Source organism: Diospyros lotus, chromosome 1, assembly GCF_014633365.1.
Source record: "Diospyros lotus cultivar Yz01 chromosome 1, ASM1463336v1, whole genome shotgun sequence".
Taxonomy (NCBI): domain Eukaryota; kingdom Viridiplantae; phylum Streptophyta; class Magnoliopsida; order Ericales; family Ebenaceae; genus Diospyros; species Diospyros lotus.
This window is the reverse complement of record NC_068338.1, coordinates 40,328,125-40,349,590: the sequence shown is the minus strand read 5'-3', so window position 1 is coordinate 40,349,590 and position 21,466 is coordinate 40,328,125. Positions and strand designations below refer to the sequence as shown.

General features: G+C 36.6%; 2 protein-coding genes and 1 long non-coding RNA gene across 6 annotated transcripts; 2 read left to right on the top strand and 1 right to left on the bottom strand.

Annotated features, from left to right (window-relative positions):
* Positions 1-126: 126 nt before the first annotated feature.
* On the top strand, positions 127-796 carry LOC127796039 (uncharacterized). The gene is made up of 2 exons (XR_008021912.1): positions 127-358; positions 473-796. It is a non-coding gene; the product is annotated as an uncharacterized LOC127796039 (long non-coding RNA).
* A 2,326-nt stretch (positions 797-3,122) lies between these two features.
* LOC127788874 (uncharacterized) lies at positions 3,123-4,711 on the top strand. The gene is made up of 2 exons (XM_052317531.1): positions 3,123-4,012; positions 4,632-4,711. The coding sequence occupies exons 1-2, from the start codon at positions 3,487-3,489 to the stop codon at positions 4,709-4,711; spliced, it is 606 nt and encodes a 201-aa protein (XP_052173491.1). The 5' UTR covers positions 3,123-3,486.
* Positions 4,712-9,146: 4,435 nt separating this feature from the next.
* On the bottom strand, positions 9,147-20,040 carry LOC127795076 (acetylserotonin O-methyltransferase-like). Of its 4 annotated transcripts, none has more exons than XM_052326545.1 (3): positions 19,724-20,040; positions 9,902-10,398; positions 9,147-9,612 (listed from the first exon to the last, which is right to left on the bottom strand). In XM_052326545.1, exons 1-3 carry the CDS (start codon positions 19,959-19,961, stop codon positions 9,304-9,306), a joined length of 1,044 nt encoding a protein of 347 aa, XP_052182505.1. In that variant the 5' UTR covers positions 19,962-20,040; the 3' UTR covers positions 9,147-9,303. The 4 variants fall into 4 exon arrangements, with proteins under 4 accessions (XP_052182505.1, XP_052182496.1, XP_052182512.1 ...); XM_052326536.1 differs by lacking the exon at positions 19,724-20,040 and adding an exon at positions 10,497-10,763; XM_052326552.1 differs by lacking the exon at positions 19,724-20,040 and adding an exon at positions 10,497-10,763 and having other exon boundaries at positions 9,425-9,617.
* Positions 20,041-21,466: the final 1,426 nt, after the last annotated feature.

Here is a 21,466-nt window from a genome sequence, read left to right as displayed (position 1 = left end):
TATCTATCTTCCTCATCATCTTTATTCTCTTCTTCTAGATCGATTCATCCTCCTCCTCGTCTTTTTATTATTATTACTCTCTCTCTCATCTCTCTTGCTTTGGTTGGAACTTTGATAGGTTTTGACGTGGCATCAACTGAAATTACTAGAATACCCTTACGCGCTGATAGTCTTACCTGCTACGCGGATCACCTGAGAGATCGACACGTGGCAAGTCAACACTTCAGAGCAGAGCCCGAGAAATCCGGACCGAACCGCAAGACTCGTTCCTACTTGACCGGGATTCTCGAGAGTCGTGCCCACTCATCTCGGATACCCCAAAACGAGTTCGCCTATAAAAGACAAGGACTCTCGTCAGGTACATGCAAGTTCTACAGCTCTCTCATTTACTTCTACTCGCATTTACTCTACTGATTTGAGCATCGGAGTCCACCCCGGGAGATCCTAACCCCGACCCTCCATTGTCTTGCAGGTTCTACACCCGAGATCCGACATCCCCAAGTCCGAGGTTCCATTCCCGAGGTCCAGTCACAGAAGTAGCACGTGGTGATCGATCCCGAAAACCATCGTCAAGTTCAACATTAGAAAATTTTGATGGGTCCGATTCCGGAACCCACTAGATTGGTTTCGGCATAATTATAACCCATCTACTACTCGGCTCCTACGCCAGAGCCAATATTGCTAGGTTCCAGTGTCAAAATTCACACAAGTTTTGGTTGTTGTCGGGCTGGTCACTAACGATGGCGGGAACCCCACCCCATATCAGTTTTGGTTAGTAAGGCCTTTTGTATTTTTATTTTTATTTTTATTTTTAATTAAAGAAAATTTTATATTAATTAACACTATGAACTAATTTGGCTAAATACAAACAATAGAGGATGTTCGGACAAAAGTACAAACGCACATAGCTAGGGTGTATGGTTAGTAAAAGTTATTTTAAAATTTGTATATATCATAGTTTAAAAATAATAAAATAAAATAAAACAAAGTTTATGAAGTGTTGGATTAACTTTCTCGATAAAGCAACAAGTTGATTTGAGTTGAGATAAGATATAAGTTTGTTTTACATCTCTAATAAAGAGTAAATCGATGATGGTTGTTTAGTATCAATGTCTAGCATCAACTGTATTGTGTTTGAAAATAAATTTTGGAAACTTTTGAAAGCGAAAATGGTTAATCAAACAGAATTTTCTGCTTTTGTTTACAAAATTTTGAAAATAAAAATAAAAAAGGCTAAAAACAAATATGCAACCTAAAAAAAGTTATAAAGACGTAAAAATTAAACACAAAAATTGTGAAAAGGATACTAAAAATAAAATAAAATGGATCTTAATATGTTTGTATTCAAAACAAATATATATGAATAAATTGTAATTGTGAAAAAGTCTTTATCTCAAAATTTTAAATTTACCAACATATTTTTAAGCTATAAAAAAAAAAAGAAAAGCCCAATTGGAGGATACATTTTGCACAAAAATTACTCTCCTCTATTGTTTTCATTTCCTTCTTAGATGATCAGCCAGAAACCTTGGAAGTTAGATGCAACATGCTCTACTCAATTTTGCGCTCTCCTTCCTTCCTTCCTCCCTCCCTCCCATAGTGTTCTGTACTTCCGCTAGAATAATATTTCATATATATATATATATATATAGAAAGCAAAATTTAATGTTTCATAGAAGCTGAATGAAATCAAAAGTTTATCAACTTTACCTAAAAAACGGGGGAGCTTATAATACAACTTTTGTTCTAGCTTGTTAAAAAAGTTAGTATTAGTTTTTATTTTTTAATGTTTAATTTGTGTTATAATTAAAAATAAAAAATACTATGTTTATTTTCAATTTTTTGTTTTCGATCTATTCTCCCTTTCCTTTTTGTCTCTATGGTCTTGTGAATTGTTGGACCTAAAATCAGCAAAATATATATTTTTCGCTCTTATGCTTTTATATATATATTTTTTATAGCCATCCGATTTTTTTGTTGTCTCAATTACATCTTAAACTACACGTTTTCAAGTTAATTATACACTTTAGTTAGAGTGTGCAACATACGCACTCTAAAATACTTAAATTATCTCTCACACGACTATCATCTCCACCATAATTTTTTCCTTTAGTAGCCAACGATAAGGCAGGTGCAGGTAGACAATTATGGCGAAAGCGCAAAGATTGTCCACCAATCGAGAAAGGGAAAAAGGCGAAGGCATTGGCGATGGTAGAAGGTAAAGAGGCAAAAGTGTTGGCGATAGTGAAAGGGGCAGAGGTCGTTGATGGCCTTTCTCCACCGCCATTGTCGACGCCTTAGCCTCTTCGCCTTCCACCATCGACAACGCCTTCATCTTTTTGCCTTCTACTGTCATTGATGACAACCTTTGCACCTTTTGTTACTGTCGACAGCTTTCTCCATCGCCAACACATTTGCCTTTTGCTTTCCACCTGTCCTAACCGACGACGGCATATGCACATTTTGCCATAATTGTTGACCTATGCCTGCCTAATTGCTGGCTATTGAAGGAGAAGCTATCATGGAGATGGTAGTCATGTGAAGGGTAATTTTGATATTTTAACACGCGAGTTGCACACTCTAATTGAGGTACGCAATTAACTCAAAAATAATAATTTAATAGTATAATAAAAAAAAATCTGATAATCACATGAAAAAGACATAAAAATATGAGGGCAAAAGTATGTATTTTGCCACCTAAACTCAGTATAGCAAAACAAATTATGTTTTAATTTTTAAATTTATATAATATTATTAATAATTTAAATACGTGGTAATATGTGATTGTATAATTTATGATAATGCTATTTTAACATGATGATGATATGGTATTATAATTATATTAAAATTTTCTCAAACTCTAAAGACGACCTCATTTTCATATTTAAGAATTTGTTATTTTAAAATTAATATTGTTAATTATAAAAAAATATAAAGAAATAACAAAAAATGAAAGCGAAGAAGAGTAGAATACGCAACTTCAGGTTGTTTTGTAGTGTCAAATATTATTACCGTTGATATAATACCATTTTAAAATAATTCCTTAAAAAAATTGTACAAAGATAGGATTTTGCTTTTAGCCTTTTACCAATTTTAACAAAGGGACAGTTACGAACGAGAGGTGGAATGGAGAGAGAGAAAGGGCGAAACGGACGGGCAGGCGCGACTGCAGCCTCCTTGCCCTCCTTCCACTCTGTTCATTAATGCCACCGGAAGCGGCGGCAGCACAACCCGGTGGGGCTGGTGCCGTTCCTTATTTTCTCCACCACCTCTTTCCGCCACCACCCCAACCCCTTGGGGCTGCAGGCCGACGTCGTCGACGTCCACTACTTCCGCCGGCCGCCGCTACCTGCGCCCCAGCCAATCCATTTCGCGTATATAGTTTCAATCTTCAATTAATTAATTTCCTCCACTATTATTACGTACATTTTCTTGCGTGATCCTCCTCATAAAATTAATTAAACTGTAACCATACGTACCGTCAGAATGGGAGAACCGGCAGAGAGATTGGCCCGCCCGAACTTGCCGTGTTCTTCGTCGTCGAGTTCCTCCGATTGCGAGAGGGAGGAGCTGAAGCGGCTGGAGCACGCACCGCCTTTCTGGAGAAACAACCGCAAGCGGCTGTCGAAGCAGCTCTCCATGTGCGAGACTCGCCGTGATATAGCCTGGGAGCGGCACCGGCGCCGCCAGATTCTAGGCCTGGAGCGGAGGAAGGACGGGATGAATGAGTCGGACGATTTGACCGACGAGGACCTCAATGAGCTCAAAGCTAGCATCGAGCTCGGGTTCGGCTTCAACGAGGAGAACGGCCAAACTCTGTGCAACACATTGCCGGCTCTTGACCTATATTTCGCCGTCAATCGGCAGCTCTCCATGAGTCCAATGTCCACGCCGAATAGTACAGCTTCGCCGACATCTCTCAGAGCCTCAGGGTCTAGATCGCTAGGACACCGGTCGTCGTCGTTTGGCAGCGCCAGAAGCGAATCCGACTCCTGGAAGATATGCTCTCCAGGTCACATTTTTAATTTCCTAACCCTATATATATATATATATATATATAATTGCTTTCTTTCTTCATTCATTCATTCATTCATTTCATCCAATATTATTCCTCTCCAGCTCACAAAATACCACAACCGCCTCCTCCTCTCACCCTCTATCATTCTCTAATAAACAATATTTATACACACACACCCCCCCCCCCCCCCCCCCCCCAAAAAAAAATGAAAAAAAAACATTTTCTTTTCCAATTATTATAAGCTCAAGCAAACTTGAGTTACGTACGATTACAGAGGTATCAACAAAAATCAACAATATTATTGTATCTGATGAGTAGAAATATATAATTTTTAATTTTTCAATTAATTATAGACTTTTCTAACTCAAATTAATAGAGTCATGATATTCTGTTGGATTTGGACAGTTGATCAGTTGGACAAATGACATAGCAAGTAGTACTCTTTCTGACTTCAGACCATTTATTCAGACACTCCAAAATGCCATTATCATTGCTCTCTCTCTGTCTCTCTCTCTAATTAATACTTGTACCAAAATATATGTGCGTGCTTATGAATGCTTAATTATGGCATTTGCTTTTGTCTGGGATTATACGTACGTACGTACGACAACAGGCGACAGTCCGCAGCAAGTGAAGACGAAGCTGAGGCATTGGGCACAAGCTGTTGCATGTTCTGTGATGCAGTCCTCTTAATTGAAGGGTATTAATTAATTAATTAATGGTAGATATATATATGTGTGTGTATAAATGCCTCTTTTATCATTTTTGTGAGTGGCAATATATTCTGTACGAACGACGACTATCGTTACGTTTTCCGTTTCCTTAAACTAATTAAGTTTATTGAAGGAAAACAATTTTCAATATCAATCCTATATATGATGATGATGATGATGAGAGTACCTCTTTGATTTTCCTTGCAACTAATAGTGCTAGTGCATGCCTGCGAGTCTGCGACGGCCAAATTTTGAGGTTATATATATATATATACAGTTTTAAGTTGCTTTGGGTATTATATAAAATTAAAAACCCAAAAACCACGTACCCATGTGATGTGATGAGAAGTTTCCTAAGATTCGCTGCATTTTTAATTCAAAAATGATAATAACACTCCACTAGAATCGTATGTAATGATAACTTTGTTAATTTCATGTCATGTGGTTTAATAATCATCAGAAAAAAAAAATCATATGACATAATAATAATAATAATAATAATTTAATAATAACAAGAGACCCACCCACCCACATTTAATTAGAGAAACGTCGTCTAATAAACTTCACAAAACTCTAACAAAGATACATGCATAACCGGCTACTCGCTGGTAGACTAAGGCTTCGTTTGCCAATGCGCTTTGACCACTTATAAGTGATTAGTTTATTTAGTTTATAAGCTATTAAATTTATTTCTTATACGTTTGACATTATCAACAGCTTAAAACTTATGCTGTTTTAAACGCTAATTTCATAGCAGCTCTCACCCACTAACTTTTACAAAAACATTGCAAAAGAGTTTTTTAAGCTGACCAACTCATTTACGATTTTACCCTCTTGCATTTTCAATATTTACATCCCCTATCCCTCTTCTCCCATCTTTCCTTAAGTGTCTATTCCATTATCGTCGTGCCGGATCTCTTCCTCCATAAACAGTCGCCATCGTCGCCCAGCACTGCAAGACGCCCAATGTTATCGCTAAAGATGAAAAATAGGCCAACTCGCCTCATAGCCCGGCCCAGTATTGTACCAAACGGGTCGGCCAACTAGAAAAATGCAAATTGTGCTGGACCAGTGATCTATGGTCCGCGACCCGACCCACCAAAATAGCTCGTGTGCCGGCGCCAACCAAATGGCCTAGCTCGGCCCACCAAAATGGCTCGTGTGCTAGCCCACCAAATGGTCCAGCTCGACCCACCAAAAATTTAAAAAATATATTTAAAAATTATATTTGTAATTATCATTTCAAACTAAGTCATGATAACTAATAATAATACAATAAAAACAACATATGGATTGATAAAATATAAAAGATTAGAAGGTGAATTGATAAATTTCAAGAACAAAAGTATGATCTTACTAAAAAAATTATTATCATTACAAGTATAATCTTTTTAATATCATAAATATTTTTATCAATAGTATTAATTATCACAAATTACAAACATAAACATATTTTAAAAAACATATTTTAAACTAATTACTTATAAACATATTTTAAAAAATATTTGTTGTATTTGAGAAAAAAATAAAAATTATGTTTAAAAAATTAAAACATAATTTATTAAGGGTTGGCCCAGACAGCCAGGCCCAAGAGCCAACCCCGACCCAACCCGGCCCGGCCCGCCTTAGCCTATTTATTAAGGGCCATATGGTCGTGCTGGGCTCCAATTTCCGTTGCTCGACCTGGCTTGACCCGTCTCCTTCGCGAGCCAAATTCGGCCCGGCCCACCAAATGGATAGGACAAGCGGAGCTGAGCCAGCTCAGCCCGCCCATTTGCCATATCTAGTTGTCGCTGCTTAGCGTCGTTGCAGCCCAACGCCATCACCAGATCTTGACAGAGAAACGGTCGTTGTCTCTCAGTGCCACAAGGCGACTAGCGCCATCACCGAATCTTGATGAAGACACAGTCTTCATTGCTGCCCAACGTTGTCGCTGTCGCAAGCCAGATCTCTTCGTCGTCGGATTTGGATGAATCATATATGTTGGTCCCTTAGGGTATGGCCACTCAAGAGGGGGGATGAATTGGGTGATTAAAATTTTTTCTCAATTTTAATAAATATTCTTGATTAATAATTTTATTGAAAATATATATTTGATAAATATAATAAATTATATTTGAGATTAATAATAAATGTAAACCACAAGATATAACAAAAATAAATACAATGAGACACAACACAATTTATAGTGGTTCGGTGTCTTCACACACACCTAGTCCACTCTCCCAAGGTCTAACCACCCTTGGGGTTCCACTAAATCAAAATCACTAAGGTTTCCACACTAGCTCACCTTGAAAACTAGATATATATACACCTAGATGACAATGGGTTTTAGGCAACCACTACACCAAGGTTTTCTTCTTATCTTACCTTAGAAACTAGATTCACCTAGATTTTAACGGATCTAGAAAACCTATACAATCCTCAATAATAATTTAAATGTTTATAAATAATTTGTCCACATTTGGACACAAATAAAATAATTGAGAACAAATTATACATGGCAATAATATTTAAATAAATAAATAAATTTATAAGCTCAAATGGAGAAGTTTGAATTTGTTTTAGAAGACTTAAAAAACTTTTTTCCTTTTGTCTTGTGGCTTTTCGGTGGATGAACAATGAATTTTTGAAAGCTTTGGAATACTTGAAAATTAGCTTGAGAGCTTTTGAGAGATTTGGATGTGCAATATGTGCAATGAATACTCAAAAAATGAGTTGGGGGGGTTATAAGCATTTTAGCCACTAAAGAAAAGATTAATATAAAGTTTGAAATTTAAAAAATGTTCAGTATTTTTCAAACAATAAGAAAACATGTTTCACTTTTAATTCAAAATAAATTTACTTTTTGCATGAGAAATTAAGATTTGAAAATTAAAATATAGCTTTTGAGACATAAATGATTAAAACAAGAAAACATGTCTAAAAGCAATCTTCTTTAATTCAAAATAAATTTACTTTTTAAATAAATAAGAGAAAATATGTCTAAAACTAATTTTCTTTAATTCAAAATAAATTTACTTTTTATATGAGAAATCAATATTTGAAAATTCAAATATAAACTTTTGAGATATAAATAATTAAAATAAGAAAACATGTTTAAAGACAATCTATATGTCGACGTTCAGAATTGGTCGACGAAGATTCGTTGGCCCGCACTAGTGTGGTGGATCCGAGAGGGAAATAATGAAGTATCGAGTCCAATTTGCTGAGCCGCCGGCCCTTTCCTGTAGGGTACTCCGAAGCTCAAGTTAGTGAGTGAGTAAACAAAAATATCGGACGTTCGTAAGTTGGTAGAAAAGAATCCATACCTTCGGCCCTCAAGAGGGCTGGTTGATATATATATGAGAAAAAGCCCTTTCTGCATGCTCCGTACTTGTACAGGTGATGGGATAGAATAGTCGGCGGGGGCGTCCCTGTCGCAACAAGGTGTTGACGAGACCTTCATTAATGTGAATGGGATCCGCCATTAATGAGGATGGGGTCTGAGGTGGATGCCCGAAAACCCAGTTGATGTTGTTGCGAGAGGGCCAGGATAGGACTGACATGGGTCGGCCAAATGGGGCGGGAAAATAGGGCTGAATGGTCCAGCCAGGGCGACTCTTGGCGTGCCGATATACCGCGACATACACCCTTTCAATAATACGAGCTGACGAGCTGAGTCGACGAGCTACAGAGATCGCTGGGAACTCGCTCAGAAAATAGCTGGGAGCCAGCCCGAATACGTTGATGAGTCAGAGGCGTTACCGGGAACTCGCTTGGCCCCGACGTTTGAGCCTGGGCTCCAACATTATATGAGCTCGCTTTTGCGAGTTCAGTTTGATGTTTACTAGGTATTGAGCATTTGGGACGAACCATTGCATTAAGTCCAACCCACACAGAGTAGAGCGAGAAATATCTGTAACACTACCTTTAATTCAAAATAAATTTATTTTTTTATATAAGAAAAAAATATATTTATATCATAAAAATATTTTTATTAATCATCAAAATTTAATTAATATAAGAAAGTTGGCTCAACAATATACATATATATATATATATCTAGAAGAGATGTAAATAATCAAATTCTTATATATATATACATGTAAAAATGGAGAATTTTATATAATATCTCAACCTACATATTAACTATTTGTATGTATTAAATCTAAATTTATACATAAATTATTATATTAATATATTTTTAAAATTATGTATAATTTATCAACATGTAATTGTAATTATTTTAGTAATTAGACATTAATTTCAAATTTTTCATTAAAATTTTATATTTTATAAATTTTATTTATATTATTTAGTATCATATCCATTTTAATCTTTTTATCAAGTTCTAATAATTTATTAGCTCTCACAAATCAAACACATGAATTTTAATTAATAATTTAAAAATATATTCATTCAACCATACTATCAAATTAAACGCTACCAACTTAAAAAAATTTAATAACTTAAAAGTTAAATAACTTTTAAGCTGTCTTCTAAAACGCATAGCGAAGCTTACGGCGGGCTAGAAGTAATGTTCATACAGAGAGAGCCAGCGTAAAGTAACGGCAGAAAGAAAGGGCGTAACTAAGGCCAGGCCTGGATGACGGAGGGAATAGCATGGATGCGGGTAAAGGTGAAAAGGGTGAAGCCAGCTTGGGTGAGAAGGTGGGTCCATTCGCCCTTGGTCCTCTCCTTGCCCGTGTCGGTGTGAGCCAGCATCGCCATATCCAGCAACAGCCTCGCGTACTCGAGCCTGTTGTTGCTGTCTTCTTCTTCTTCTTCTTCAACCACGGCTTCTACGATTATTACCTTGCCTTTGTCTTTGTCGATGGCCTCTCTGCATCTTCTCAGGATCTGGATGCACTCTTCGTCACCCCAATCGTGCAGAACCTTCTGCACTTAATATTTCAACCACCAAACTTTGAATTTAATTAATTAACTACATCAGTCTAGTATTCAACACGCTGATCTATTGTTATATGATTAATTTGTAGCATAAAAAATGAGTTAGGAGTCTTAAAAAAATCAACTCTGACATGATAGAGTTGGAAACTCTATTTCGGATTGGGATCACATCAAACATTAGTAAGAGAGCGATTGATGATCAAAAGACTCAAATTCAAGTTCCTTTAACTCACCAGCAGCCCCGCCTAGCAGTGGTTATAAGAGTCATTTCACTTACCATGAGGTATGCAGCATCTGCCTTAGGAACACCGTGAAACATGTCACCGGCAACATGCTCGACGCCAACACAGTCCTGCGCAGTAGCCACCACGTGAGGGAGATCAAAGTTGATGCCGCAAAGCCAAGGACAAGCCTTCACCAAAATCCGCATCGCAGTTCCATTCCCTCCCCCGACGTCCACCAAAGTTCGCAGCCCGTCGAACAGCTTCGGACAGCCATCAACCACCGCCGGCACCAACAACCTCGCATCACAGGCCATCCCGTCGTCCATCATCTTGCTGTGGGCAGGATTTGCGGCCAAGTAATACCATATATCGCTCCCGTGCGCGGTGGTGAATGGCGCCGAAGCTCCGCCGCCTTGGACCCGCGCACTCAGACCGTGCCACGGCGCCAGCATCATGGGGCTGCTCTCTAGCAGCACCAAAGCCGCCATACTCTGCTCTCCGTTTCTCACAAGAAGGCGTGAAATTGGCGTTTGGACATAGCCCTTGGAATCTTGCATGGGATAAATTAACATATGATCACGAAAAGTCATCACAAAAATATTGATTGGATTTCCACTATATATATATATATATAACGATATTATGTACCTTCTTTGAATATTTGGCGGTGGACCAGGAACCTCATGATGCGGTGGAGATGCGGCGAAGAGCAGCGGAGGACGGAGGAGAGCTGGGCCAGCGGCATGGGGGCTTGGTGGCGCTCCAGCGCGTCAGCTATGCCGAGCTCGATGGCACATTTCACCACAGCCATGTCGGTAAACCCGTAGACGTATTTCCATATCTCCTCTTTGGCAGCGGCAGCTTTCAGCTCTTCTTCTCTTTCCATCTCTCTCGCAATGGAGATGGAGTAAACCTTCATTAGGTATATACAGGGGCGAAGGGTGGGCAAAAATTAAATGGCATAATTTTTTTTAAATATTTTAATATTAAAAAAATATATCAATAAATTATACAATCATTATCAATGCATTTTTATATTTTAATAACACCGCATAATAATATTATTAACAATCTCATTAAATATCTATTTCTTAATATGCACAATTAAATTATCGTTCAATCATCTCTAATTTGATTAAGAGTCGAGTCTTGACAAGTTTCATAGTAGATTGTCATTCAATCATTGATTTTCAATTCAATTGCGTAGTCAAGTTGTCGATGTTTGATTTCGGCCGACCGTGATTCGTTTTGGGCCGCGGTGAGTCAATCCAAAAAATACCGAGAAGGAAGGAAAACCCCCCCAAAATTCCAAGCGTGTACACCAGAATCTTTTACGTGGTTCGGCCAAAACGATGCCTAGTCCACGGCCGTCGTCTGATTATTCTCTCAGAGTGGCGGTATCTGATTATTCTTTTCGTCCTTGCCCCCCATGGTCTCTTTGATTCCCATTTATATTGAGGGGCTAGCTTTTACAATTTAGATAATATATAAAAATATAGTGATTATATAATGGAGGACAAATAGTTCTTATCGCCTTCAGTGAGATTCTCATTACGAGGGGTATGGACTGTTACAGATAAAGTGATCGGACCCTACCTCTGACTTCTCAGCAGCTTTGTCACTCATGCGAGCTGGAGGTTTTAGGCCGGCGATCTGGATGGGCCAGCGATCTGGAGGATGTTTCAGGAGCTCGTTAGTCGATTGCTTGGAGCTCGTTGGGGGATTACCGGGAGCTCGCCATATGCTCGCTTTACGAGTTCCGGATCTTTGGTGGAGGCTAGACTTTCCTTGACGAGGTCGTCCGGGCCTTCTTGGCCTTGGGTGATTGGGCCAGTCTATCGGACCGAGTCTGGCCCATGCGGGGTGATGCGGAAAATACATATAACACAAGTCTTACCAAGTTTCATGACAAAAAATACTTTTTCTGTCATAGTTTCAAATATATAATTGACAAATTTATAACAGAAAATGAAAAAAATTAATCTCTTTAATTAAAATACAGTTAAAAAAATGATCAAGGGAGATTAATATATACAAAAGAAAAGTAGACCAGATTTTCGTATATCTTATTTTTAATTTTTGGCCAGGACTGAAAAACGCACTTGCAGTTGCCACCAGCCACTGTAGCTAGTGTTTTTGGCTATAAAAAACAACCACCTGACACATTTATTTCCATTGACCAACATACCCAAAAACTAAAAAAATCTAGTGGTCAAATTTTGTAGATTTAAGCTTAAACTTCTGGCTAAAACCAACATGTGTAAATGCATTGGTTGTCGCCACTTGCCACTGTGGTAAATGGTTTCCCGCGATTAGAGATAACCAATTGACACCCTTATCCCCATTGACGTTATACCCAAAATCTATCAAAATCTAACGGTCTAATTTTTATAGATCTAGGCTTAAACTTTCAGCCAAACCCAATACGCATAAACGCACTGGCAATTGTCACCAGACATCATGGCTGGTGGTTTTCGGCAATCACCTGACACTCTTATACCCATCAACCAACATGTCAAAAAAAAAAGTAAAATTTAATGGTTGAATCTTCGTATATTTAAGTTTAAATTTCTGGTTAAACCTAACTCGCGAGTAGATGCACTAAGGGCATCCGACTGTCCGAGTAGGTGAGAGAGAGAAAGAGAGAGAAAATGAAGATTGGGTGAGTGAGGTGAGCTGGTGGATATTTAGAAAAAAATTAAAAAATATTAAACTATTATGTATAATAATTTTTTTTTCAGAAATCTAGGGTAGGCAACTGCTTTGCTGTATATATATTGAGAGTGATGTATGACGTAGACACTCCTATCATATATGTTGAAGATATATGTTGAAGAAATCAGTAAAGAAATAAGAGAACGGCACTCTTCTAGTTAAGGGTCTCTTTGATTGATATTTTTTTTATGAAAAATAATTATTTTTCACCCAAATTTCAGATTTTGAGATATTCGATTGGCCAAATTTTTTATGAAATTTTTTTTTCCACTTGTGGTCACGTGACCATCTTTTCTCACTTTTATTGGAAAAGAAATTCTCATAAAGGGAGAGAGAGAAATTGTTTTCATGAGAATTAGGAAAAGCATCGATCTGTAGTGAGAGAAGGAAAGAGGTAGTAACGAACTTCATCGACCTGCAGCGAAAAAAAGGGTGAGCAAATGACTTCATCCTCTTTGCTATGGTTGCAGCAACCGAGAGAGAAGGCGAGTGAATGACTTCTTCGATAGAAACCATCGATCGCCGTTATCACTGGCCACTGCTATGACTACGATGGCAGCAGCGACTAGTGATAGCGACGATGGTAGTGACAACTCCTTCATTTTCTTTGCTGGGTGTGTATGTATATTTGATTTATTTTTTAAATATTTTGTGTATGTATATTTGATTTATTTTATATAATTGATTATTGATTTGTGTATTTATTAATTAAATGCATGTGTGTATAATAATTATTTTCATGAAAAATAATAGTAATCAAATACCAAAAGTTAAAAAAATATAACATATTTTTTGTAAAAAATTAAGTCAATCAAACACGTTCAATTGATATTTTTCATGAAATTTAATTTTAAAAAATTCAATTACCTAAAAAATATTTTCTTTCTATGCAAATTATATACTTGCAATCAAACATACCCTAAGGTCTTCTTTTCATCCCATGTGTTGGGGTGACCCTGCCAAGTAGGCCCACCCACCAACCTGCAGATCCTATCTTCTATCCGAATGTGAATTCATCCATCCAATAGGCAATAGCAGCAGGGATTTGCAATCCGATTTGGCAGATTTTGTTGGGCTATCTCATCTGTTTTCAAGGATAATGGAAATTTGTGGACAACTTTCTGAACAACTTGGTCGATAATTCCAAAAAAAATGATATATTAATTCTCAATCTAAAAGGCAACTTCACGCTTGAGCTCAACTCTCCTCTCGGTTTCACTCCCACCTTTAAGACTAACTCTTACATCTCACTTTCTTTTTACTCTTAACTTCTCGAAAACCCCATTATTACCATTGACTCTTATTCTCTCTCCCTTTCCTCTTTCTTCCTCATACCTTCTCTCTCATTTCCCCTTTCTCTACTCATTCTCGTCATTCGCAGCCTTTGAAGCCCCCACTGATGCCACCATCTCCTTCTCTCTTTCATTCCCTTTCTCTTTCACTTTCTCTTCTCGTTTTTCTCTCACTTTCTCTTCTCATTTTTAGTCATCGTTGCCACCAACACAACCACTACCATCAATGTAGTCGTCGTTCACCTTTATTCCAATCTCCATCATCGTTTGCCTGTGCCATTCTAGTGGCCGCCAATGCCTCAATCTCCTCTTTATCTTTCTCTAGATCTTTTATCGCTTTTTTTCGTCGTTCGTCGTCTGCTTCCACCGTTCCAACTTCTCTTTCTTTCTCTCTCTATCTGTCTTTCACTCTAGTTCTTCTGTTTAACATATATACAAATATATAATATATGATATTATATATCACTTGAATATTATTTTTTTCTTATCTATTTATATTACTATGATATTATAGTTTTGCTTAACTTTAAATATGATTTTTGATTTTTGTAAAATATAATATTAAGATTTTGTACAAGTTTACATAACCTTTCAATTCAAGCAATATAAGTAAATAATAACATACAAATATTCATAATTATTTATACATAAAATTTAATTTTTTGTATAATGATAAAGAGAAAAAATATAATTGAGATTATAAATTATTTAAACCTGTTTTGAGCAAATGAGAGAGTTTTAAAAAAGGTCAATTATTCTGAACAAGTAAAGAATAGTGGACAAGGAAAAACAAATTTGTTTGATGCAACTCTCAATAGACACATTTGGCTTTTCCCTTAAAAGAGTAGCCTTTTCTTATCTTCCACCTATTTTGTTACTTTTAAAAATTTTGGCTTATTTTTAAAGAGGCCAATATTAACATATTGAAACAGTATAGTTTGGCTTGCTATTTTTAAAAATTATTTTGTAATTTTGTTTTATTTTTTAAGTTATAAAATATAAATCAAACTATAAACCATAATATTATAATATTTTTTTTAATAAAAAGATATATTCTTATATCCATCACAATTCAATTATATTTCTTCTCTTTATCATTCATACAAAATATAAAACTTTATGTATTTTGTAATTATCTTATACATAAATAATTATATATATTTTCATGTTATTATTTATTTATATTATTTGAATTAAAAGGTCAAAATTAATATATAAAGTTAAGCAAAATCATAATATACAAACAATATTATAAATAAATAAAAAATAACAATAACATAAAAATATATTTTAACTCAAAATATATTATTTATTTTTATTCTTATTTAATCTATATTTTTGTTTAGAAAATGTGTATATTTAACCCAAGTTATATTCAAATACGTTTTAAGTAAATATATTATATATTTATATATGTGTTAGTGACCCAAAAAGTGAGAGGGGAGATGAAGGTGTTGGCGACGAATGACAGACAACGAAAGTGTCGGTGGAGATGGAGGTCTAGAGAGAGAATGAGATGGAGGCATCAGATGTGTTGACGAGAATGAGCAGAGAGAGAGAGAATGAGGCGAGAGAGAGGGGGGAGAGATGGAGGCGTCGACAACGGTTGGAACGACAAAAGCGGAGGCTGACGGCAGTTGGAATGGCGGAGGCAGACAACAACTGAAACGGCGGAGGCGGATTACTAATGCATCAGTGAGAATAAGCAGAGAGAGAATTAGGCGAGAGATGAGGAATGAGAAGGAGAAAGAGAGAGAGGGTGAGAGCAAGAAAGAGAGAAGGTGTAAAACCCCAGGAGCCCAGAGGAGAATAGTATATATCGAGGATAGGTAAGGAAGAAAACAACACCAGTTGGATATCTTTTGGGCTGAATATTGGTAAAGAACTCCCAAATTAAGCATGTTTAACCTTGGGTAATCCAAGGATGGGTGACCCCCTGGGAAGTTCACGTAAGCCCATCAGGGTAAGTTGTTCCGGTTCTTCCTATCGCTCGATACGAGATGTTACAGGTGGTATTAGAGCTGACCCCCGAGCTTCTGAGCGCGGTGGTGGGGCAAACCTCAGCGAGGAAGCTGAGTCCCTAAGGGGGGTGCGTGTAGGCACTTTAGATGAATCTCACATCGACCATGCATCGGGGGGAGATCTGGGACCGATTGTAAGGTCGCATGACGAGGACGTCATGTGCTTAAGGGGGGAGAATGTAATACCCCAGGAGCCCAAAGGAGAATAGTATATATCGAGGATAGGTAAGGAAAAAAACAACATCAGCTGGATACCTTTTGGGCTGAATGTTGACAAAGAACTCTCAAGTTAAGCGTGTTTAACCTGGGATAATCCAAGGATGGGTGACCCCCTGAAAAGTTCGTGTAAGCCCATCAAAATAAGTTATTTCGATTTTTCTTATCGCTCGATACGGTCTATTACAGAAGGGCCGAGGAAAGGGGGAAGAAGGATAAAGAGAATATGAGAAATAAATTGAGGTTGTCAACCTATTTGTTTGTGTAGCATTGTCCCTGTTCCCAATGTGGGCAATAATTATGTTGCCTATTGCATCCTAACAAGGAATGAAAAATATTTGACGTTACAACAAATCATTTCTTAGGATTACTGTCATTGCATGGTTTTTCGTCACTCATGTTCCTCGATTTCAACAGATGAGGTAAATCATAGATAAAATCTTTATTTTCCTATGCAAGATAAAGAATGAAACCCATGAACTATTAGTATAAATTTTAATTTATCATGTCGCAGTTACTTCACATATCCCCTTTGCGCAACAACAGATCATTTCTGTTATGGGCTCAGGGTTACCTTTAGACAACAATTATCAAGTTATTTATGTTTACTTATATTACTCTCTCCAATCAATGATATATAAATATAACTATACACATTTATATATATATATTATATATGTGTTAACATATGTTTAATTAAGATATAATACTTAAAAGTAAAAACAAATTAATATATATTTATATTTCTTTAATTTTTATAAAATTATTATATTTATTTTTTTCTTAACATTCAATATTGAATAAGAATTATTAAAAGTAACTAAAGCGTACATGAAAAATAGACCTTATTTACCACTAAGATGGTAAATCAATAAACGTTAATTTGTGGAGAAAATATGTTTGTTGATCTTTGTTATTTAAAAACGATGATTTAATAAAAAAAAATAAATCATAAATTGAAATAATGAATCCCTAATATTCTACTTGCAAAAGAAAAATTAGGACTTGTATGTCATGTGATAATTTTTTTTAAATTACATATTTAAATTAATTTTATGTCAGAGACTTACAACACACACTTTAATAATTGATTCTTATTTATTAGAAGGGTCAAATGTCATTCACTTTTAATTATTTTTTTATAATATTTTAACACGTGAATTTGATTAAAATCTTATGTTTTAATAAAATCCAACTATAATTAACCTTAAATTTTAGTTACATATAAGCAAAAGAAGATAAGAGTTCAGCGGGTTAACCGACCCCACTAAACAAAGAATAAATTAGAGTGGCTCCAAACCTGAATGTAGCTAACTTAAGACTCTTTGATGGGTTTGCATTTTCTAAGGCAGGTAGGTATGTAGACTAGATTTAGTTAAATTGAAGGAGTGGTTGATGGCATTCAATTTGTTATTTAAATTGTTAAACCAATAGTTAGGGTTAGAGGGCGACATTCCGTCGCTAACCTTATTTTGCTAATTGAATCGGATAGTACTAAAATCGATTTAACCAAATTAAGTAACAACCCTGACCTGATTTCTCATAAAAATATATTTTTTAAACCATGTCAGAAGCAGAAAAATATCAAATTCTGGCACCGACTATATTAAAAATCAAAAATAAATTTATAATTTTTCAGCACATAGCCTAACATATCTTTATTCAGAGTTATTGATTTGTCTACAGAGTTGTAATTGAGTTGAATTTTTCTGAACTCGAGGTTCGAACTCAAACTCAAGCTCAGTCCAAGCCTTAAAAAGCCCAACTTGAGAAGAGAAGAAGGGCGTTCGTCCGTCCTTGCCCATTGAGCCGAAAGGAGAAGAAGAGAAGAGGAACAGGCAAAAGGGAAAGGAAGAAGAGAGAAACAAGCACTGAAAATAAAGGAATGGGAGAGGATCAAGCAATGAAGGAATGGGGTTTCTTGGTGAGACCACCACCACTATTAAGTTTAAATATATATAATATAAATAATAATGACTATGAATATATATATTATTTAATTATAAAATAATATATTTATAAATAAACTTATTTTTACGATCTAATTATAAATTTCTAATCGAATTTGCTCGTGAGTCTCTAACTGAATTAATACACAAACTAACGTGTCAATTTTTACTAAGTTGAAGTCTGATCATTTATAAATTGAGTTTTAACAATTTATTAGCTTTTATAAATGAAAGATAACTTTTAACTAATAATTTAAAAGTGTATTTATTTAAATATATTATTAATTTAAATACTATACAACTTAAAAACTCTCTTTAAAAACGCATACCCAAACTAAGCCTAATGCATGCATGGCGGAATAGAAGTAATTTTCATACATAGGAGAGAGAGAGAGAGAGCACTTTTAACTTTTAAGTTGAATTTTGAACACAAGGCCACGTATATATAGAAGCGTAAAGTAACGGCAGAAAGACAGGGCGAACTAAGGCCAGGCCTGGATGACGGAGGGAATAGCATGGATGCGGGTAAAGGTGAAACGGGTGAAGCCTGCCCGGGTGAGAAGGTGGGTCCATTCGCTCTTGGTCCTCTCCTTGCCCGTGTCGGTGTGAGCCAGCATCACCATATCCAGCGACAGCCTCGCGTACTCGAGCCTGTTGTTGTTGTCTTCTTCATTTTCTTCTTCTCCAACCACGGCTTCTACGATTATTACCTTGCCTTTGTCTTTGTCGATGGCCTCTCTGCATCTTCTCAGGATCTGGATGCACTCTTCGTCACCCCAATCGTGCAGAACCTTCTGCACTTAATTTCAACCACCAGACTTTGAAGTTAATTAATTAACTACATCAGTATAATATTGATCAATACGCTAATCTATTGTTATATGATTAATTTGTAACATAAAAAATGAGTTAGGAATCTTAAAAAAATCAACTCTGACATGATAGAGTTGGAAACTCTATTTCGGATTGGGATCACATCAAAAATTAGTAAGAGAGCGATTGAAGATCATCAAAAGACTCAAATTCAAGTTCCTTTAACTCACCAGCACCCCCGCCTAGCAGTGGTTATAAGATTCATTTCACTTACCATGAGGAATGCAGCATCTGCCTTAGGAACACCGTGAAACATGTCGCCGGCAACATGCTCGACGCCAACACAGTCCGGCGCAGCAGCCACCACGTGAGGTAGGTCAAAGTTGATGCCGCAAAGCCAAGGACAAGCCTTCACCAAAATCCGCATCGCAGTTCCATTCCCTCCCCCGACGTCCACCAAAGTTCGCAGCCCGTCGAACAGCTTCGGACAGCCATCAACCACCGCCGGCACCCACAACCTCGCATCGCAGGCCATCCCGTCGTCGATCATCTTGCTGTGGGCAGAATTTGCGGCCGAGTAACACCATATATCGCTCCCGTGCGCGGTGGTGAATGGCGCCGAAGCTCCGCCGCCTTGGACCCGCGCACTCAGACCGTGCCACGGCGCCAGCATCACGGGGTTGCTCTCTAGCAGCACCAAAGCCGCCATACTCTGCTCTCCGTTTCTCACAAGAAGGCGTGAAATTGGCGTTTGGACATAGCCCTTGGAATCTTGCATGGGATAAATTAACATAAGATCGCAAAAAGTCACACAAAAATATTGATTGGATTTCCACTATATATATATATATATACACGATATTATGTACCTTCTTTGAATATTTGGCGGTGGACCAGGAACCTCATGATGCGGTGGAGATGCGGCGAAGAGCAGCGGAGGATGGAGGAGAGCTGGGCCAGCGGCATGGGGGCTTGGTGGCGCTCCAGCGCGTCAGCTATGCCGAGCTCGATGGCACATTTCACCACAGCCATGTCGGTAAAGCCGTAGGCGTATTTCCATATCTCCTCTTTGGCAGCGGCTGCTTTCAGCTCTTCTTGTCTTTCCATCTCTCGCAGTGGAGATGGAGTTAACCTTGATTAGCTATATCCATATATATATATATATATATTGAGAGGGAAGTGTGATGTAGAGACTCTTGAGAGGCGAGATCTGCTATCCCGGCTGCTTTTCCAATAAAAATCAGTCATATCACCTGGATAATATATTATTAAATAGTAATTATATTTAAAAAATTATAAAATCAAATAAAAAATTATAAAATGAAAGAATAATGTATATATGATCAACGTATACATTTTATAATTTTTTTTGTTTAATTTTTATAATTTTTTTAAAATAATTATTATTTAATAATATATATTATTTAAATGATGTAATTGATATTTATTTATTGAATCAACAAGCAGACGAGATAGCAGATCTCGCCACGTCACTCTATCATATATGTCGGAGAAATAAGTAAAGAAATAAGAGAACAGCACTGTTCCAATGGTGAGTGGAACGAGGGATGCATTGATATAATCACGTCAAATATAAATTTCATACTCAATTTTTGTTTATTGAATTAAATTACAATTCTAGTTTCAGTAACTAACATCTTCTTTTCATCCTAAGCATTGGGCAAAAGAGTTGTCTTATAGTGCTCGTATAGTGCCCGTATAATTAATGCACGGGGTGATCGAACAAAATGAAACCTGCTTGATTAAGGTTTGGCAGACTTTATCTAAGATGAAATCCATCCAACACACTGCTATTAAAATTAAAATTATAATATAAAAATTAAATTAAATTATAATTATAATATAAAAAATAATGAAGTCAACGGGCAGACTTCATTTCGCGGCGGGCAAAAAAGTCTGTCCGTTCAATTTGGACAGACTTCATCCATAATAAAATCTGTCTGACTTTTATTTGGACACGTGTTTCTAAGTGAAGTAACAATTTTAAAGTAAGAATATTTTTGTTTTTTAATGCCTTTAGTCATCTTATGCGTCAAACAATTCGGGTAAAATAGTATTTTTCTGAGCGAAATCTTCTGCCACTAAGACATTATCACATGGCTCACGCCTAAGGCTCCAAGTGGCTTCTAAAATTAGAGTCGAACAACTTTGCAGATCAAGTGTCATCTCTCTAAAATATACACGCATCCTACCAAATTAGAAACTTAACAAGATCTAATATTAGAAAATTAATATGTATATATATATATCATGTTTAGAATTTTTTCAAAATAACAAACACTATATTTGTTAGTCCAACATACTACTCTTTACTGTTTTAGCTCGTTTTGAGCTTTTAATTTTTTAAAATATTAAAAATATTCAAATATTATTTTAAATATTTTCAACTAAAACTAACTGAAAACTCCTAAAATGTTAAAAATGCAAGAAACACCCAACAACCCCATCACCACCCTAATCTCGCACAGACTCACATTCCTACTCTCTCCTTTCTCTTCTCTCGTTTCTCTTCTCTTTTGGTTGTCGATTGCCACCGCCACCTCCATCACTACCATCAACCGCTTCCACCATCACCATTGACCGCCCCCCAT

Coding starts and splice junctions, on each gene's coding strand:
- LOC127788874 (XM_052317531.1), top strand. CDS start 3,487: ATGGGAGAACCGGCAGAGAGATTGGCCCGCCCGAACTTGCCGTGTTCT. Junction 4,013..4,631: donor CTGGAAGATATGCTCTCCAG/GTCACATTTTTA, acceptor GTACGACAACAG/GCGACAGTCCGCAGCAAGTG.
- LOC127795076 (XM_052326528.1), bottom strand. CDS start 19,961: ATGGAAAGACAAGAAGAGCTGAAAGCAGCCGCTGCCAAAGAGGAGATA. Junction 19,626..19,723: donor CCGCCAAATATTCAAAGAAG/GTACATAATATC, acceptor ATCCCATGCAAG/ATTCCAAGGGCTATGTCCAA. Junction 18,836..19,128: donor CAGATGCTGCATTCCTCATG/GTAAGTGAAATG, acceptor AATTAAGTGCAG/AAGGTTCTGCACGATTGGGG.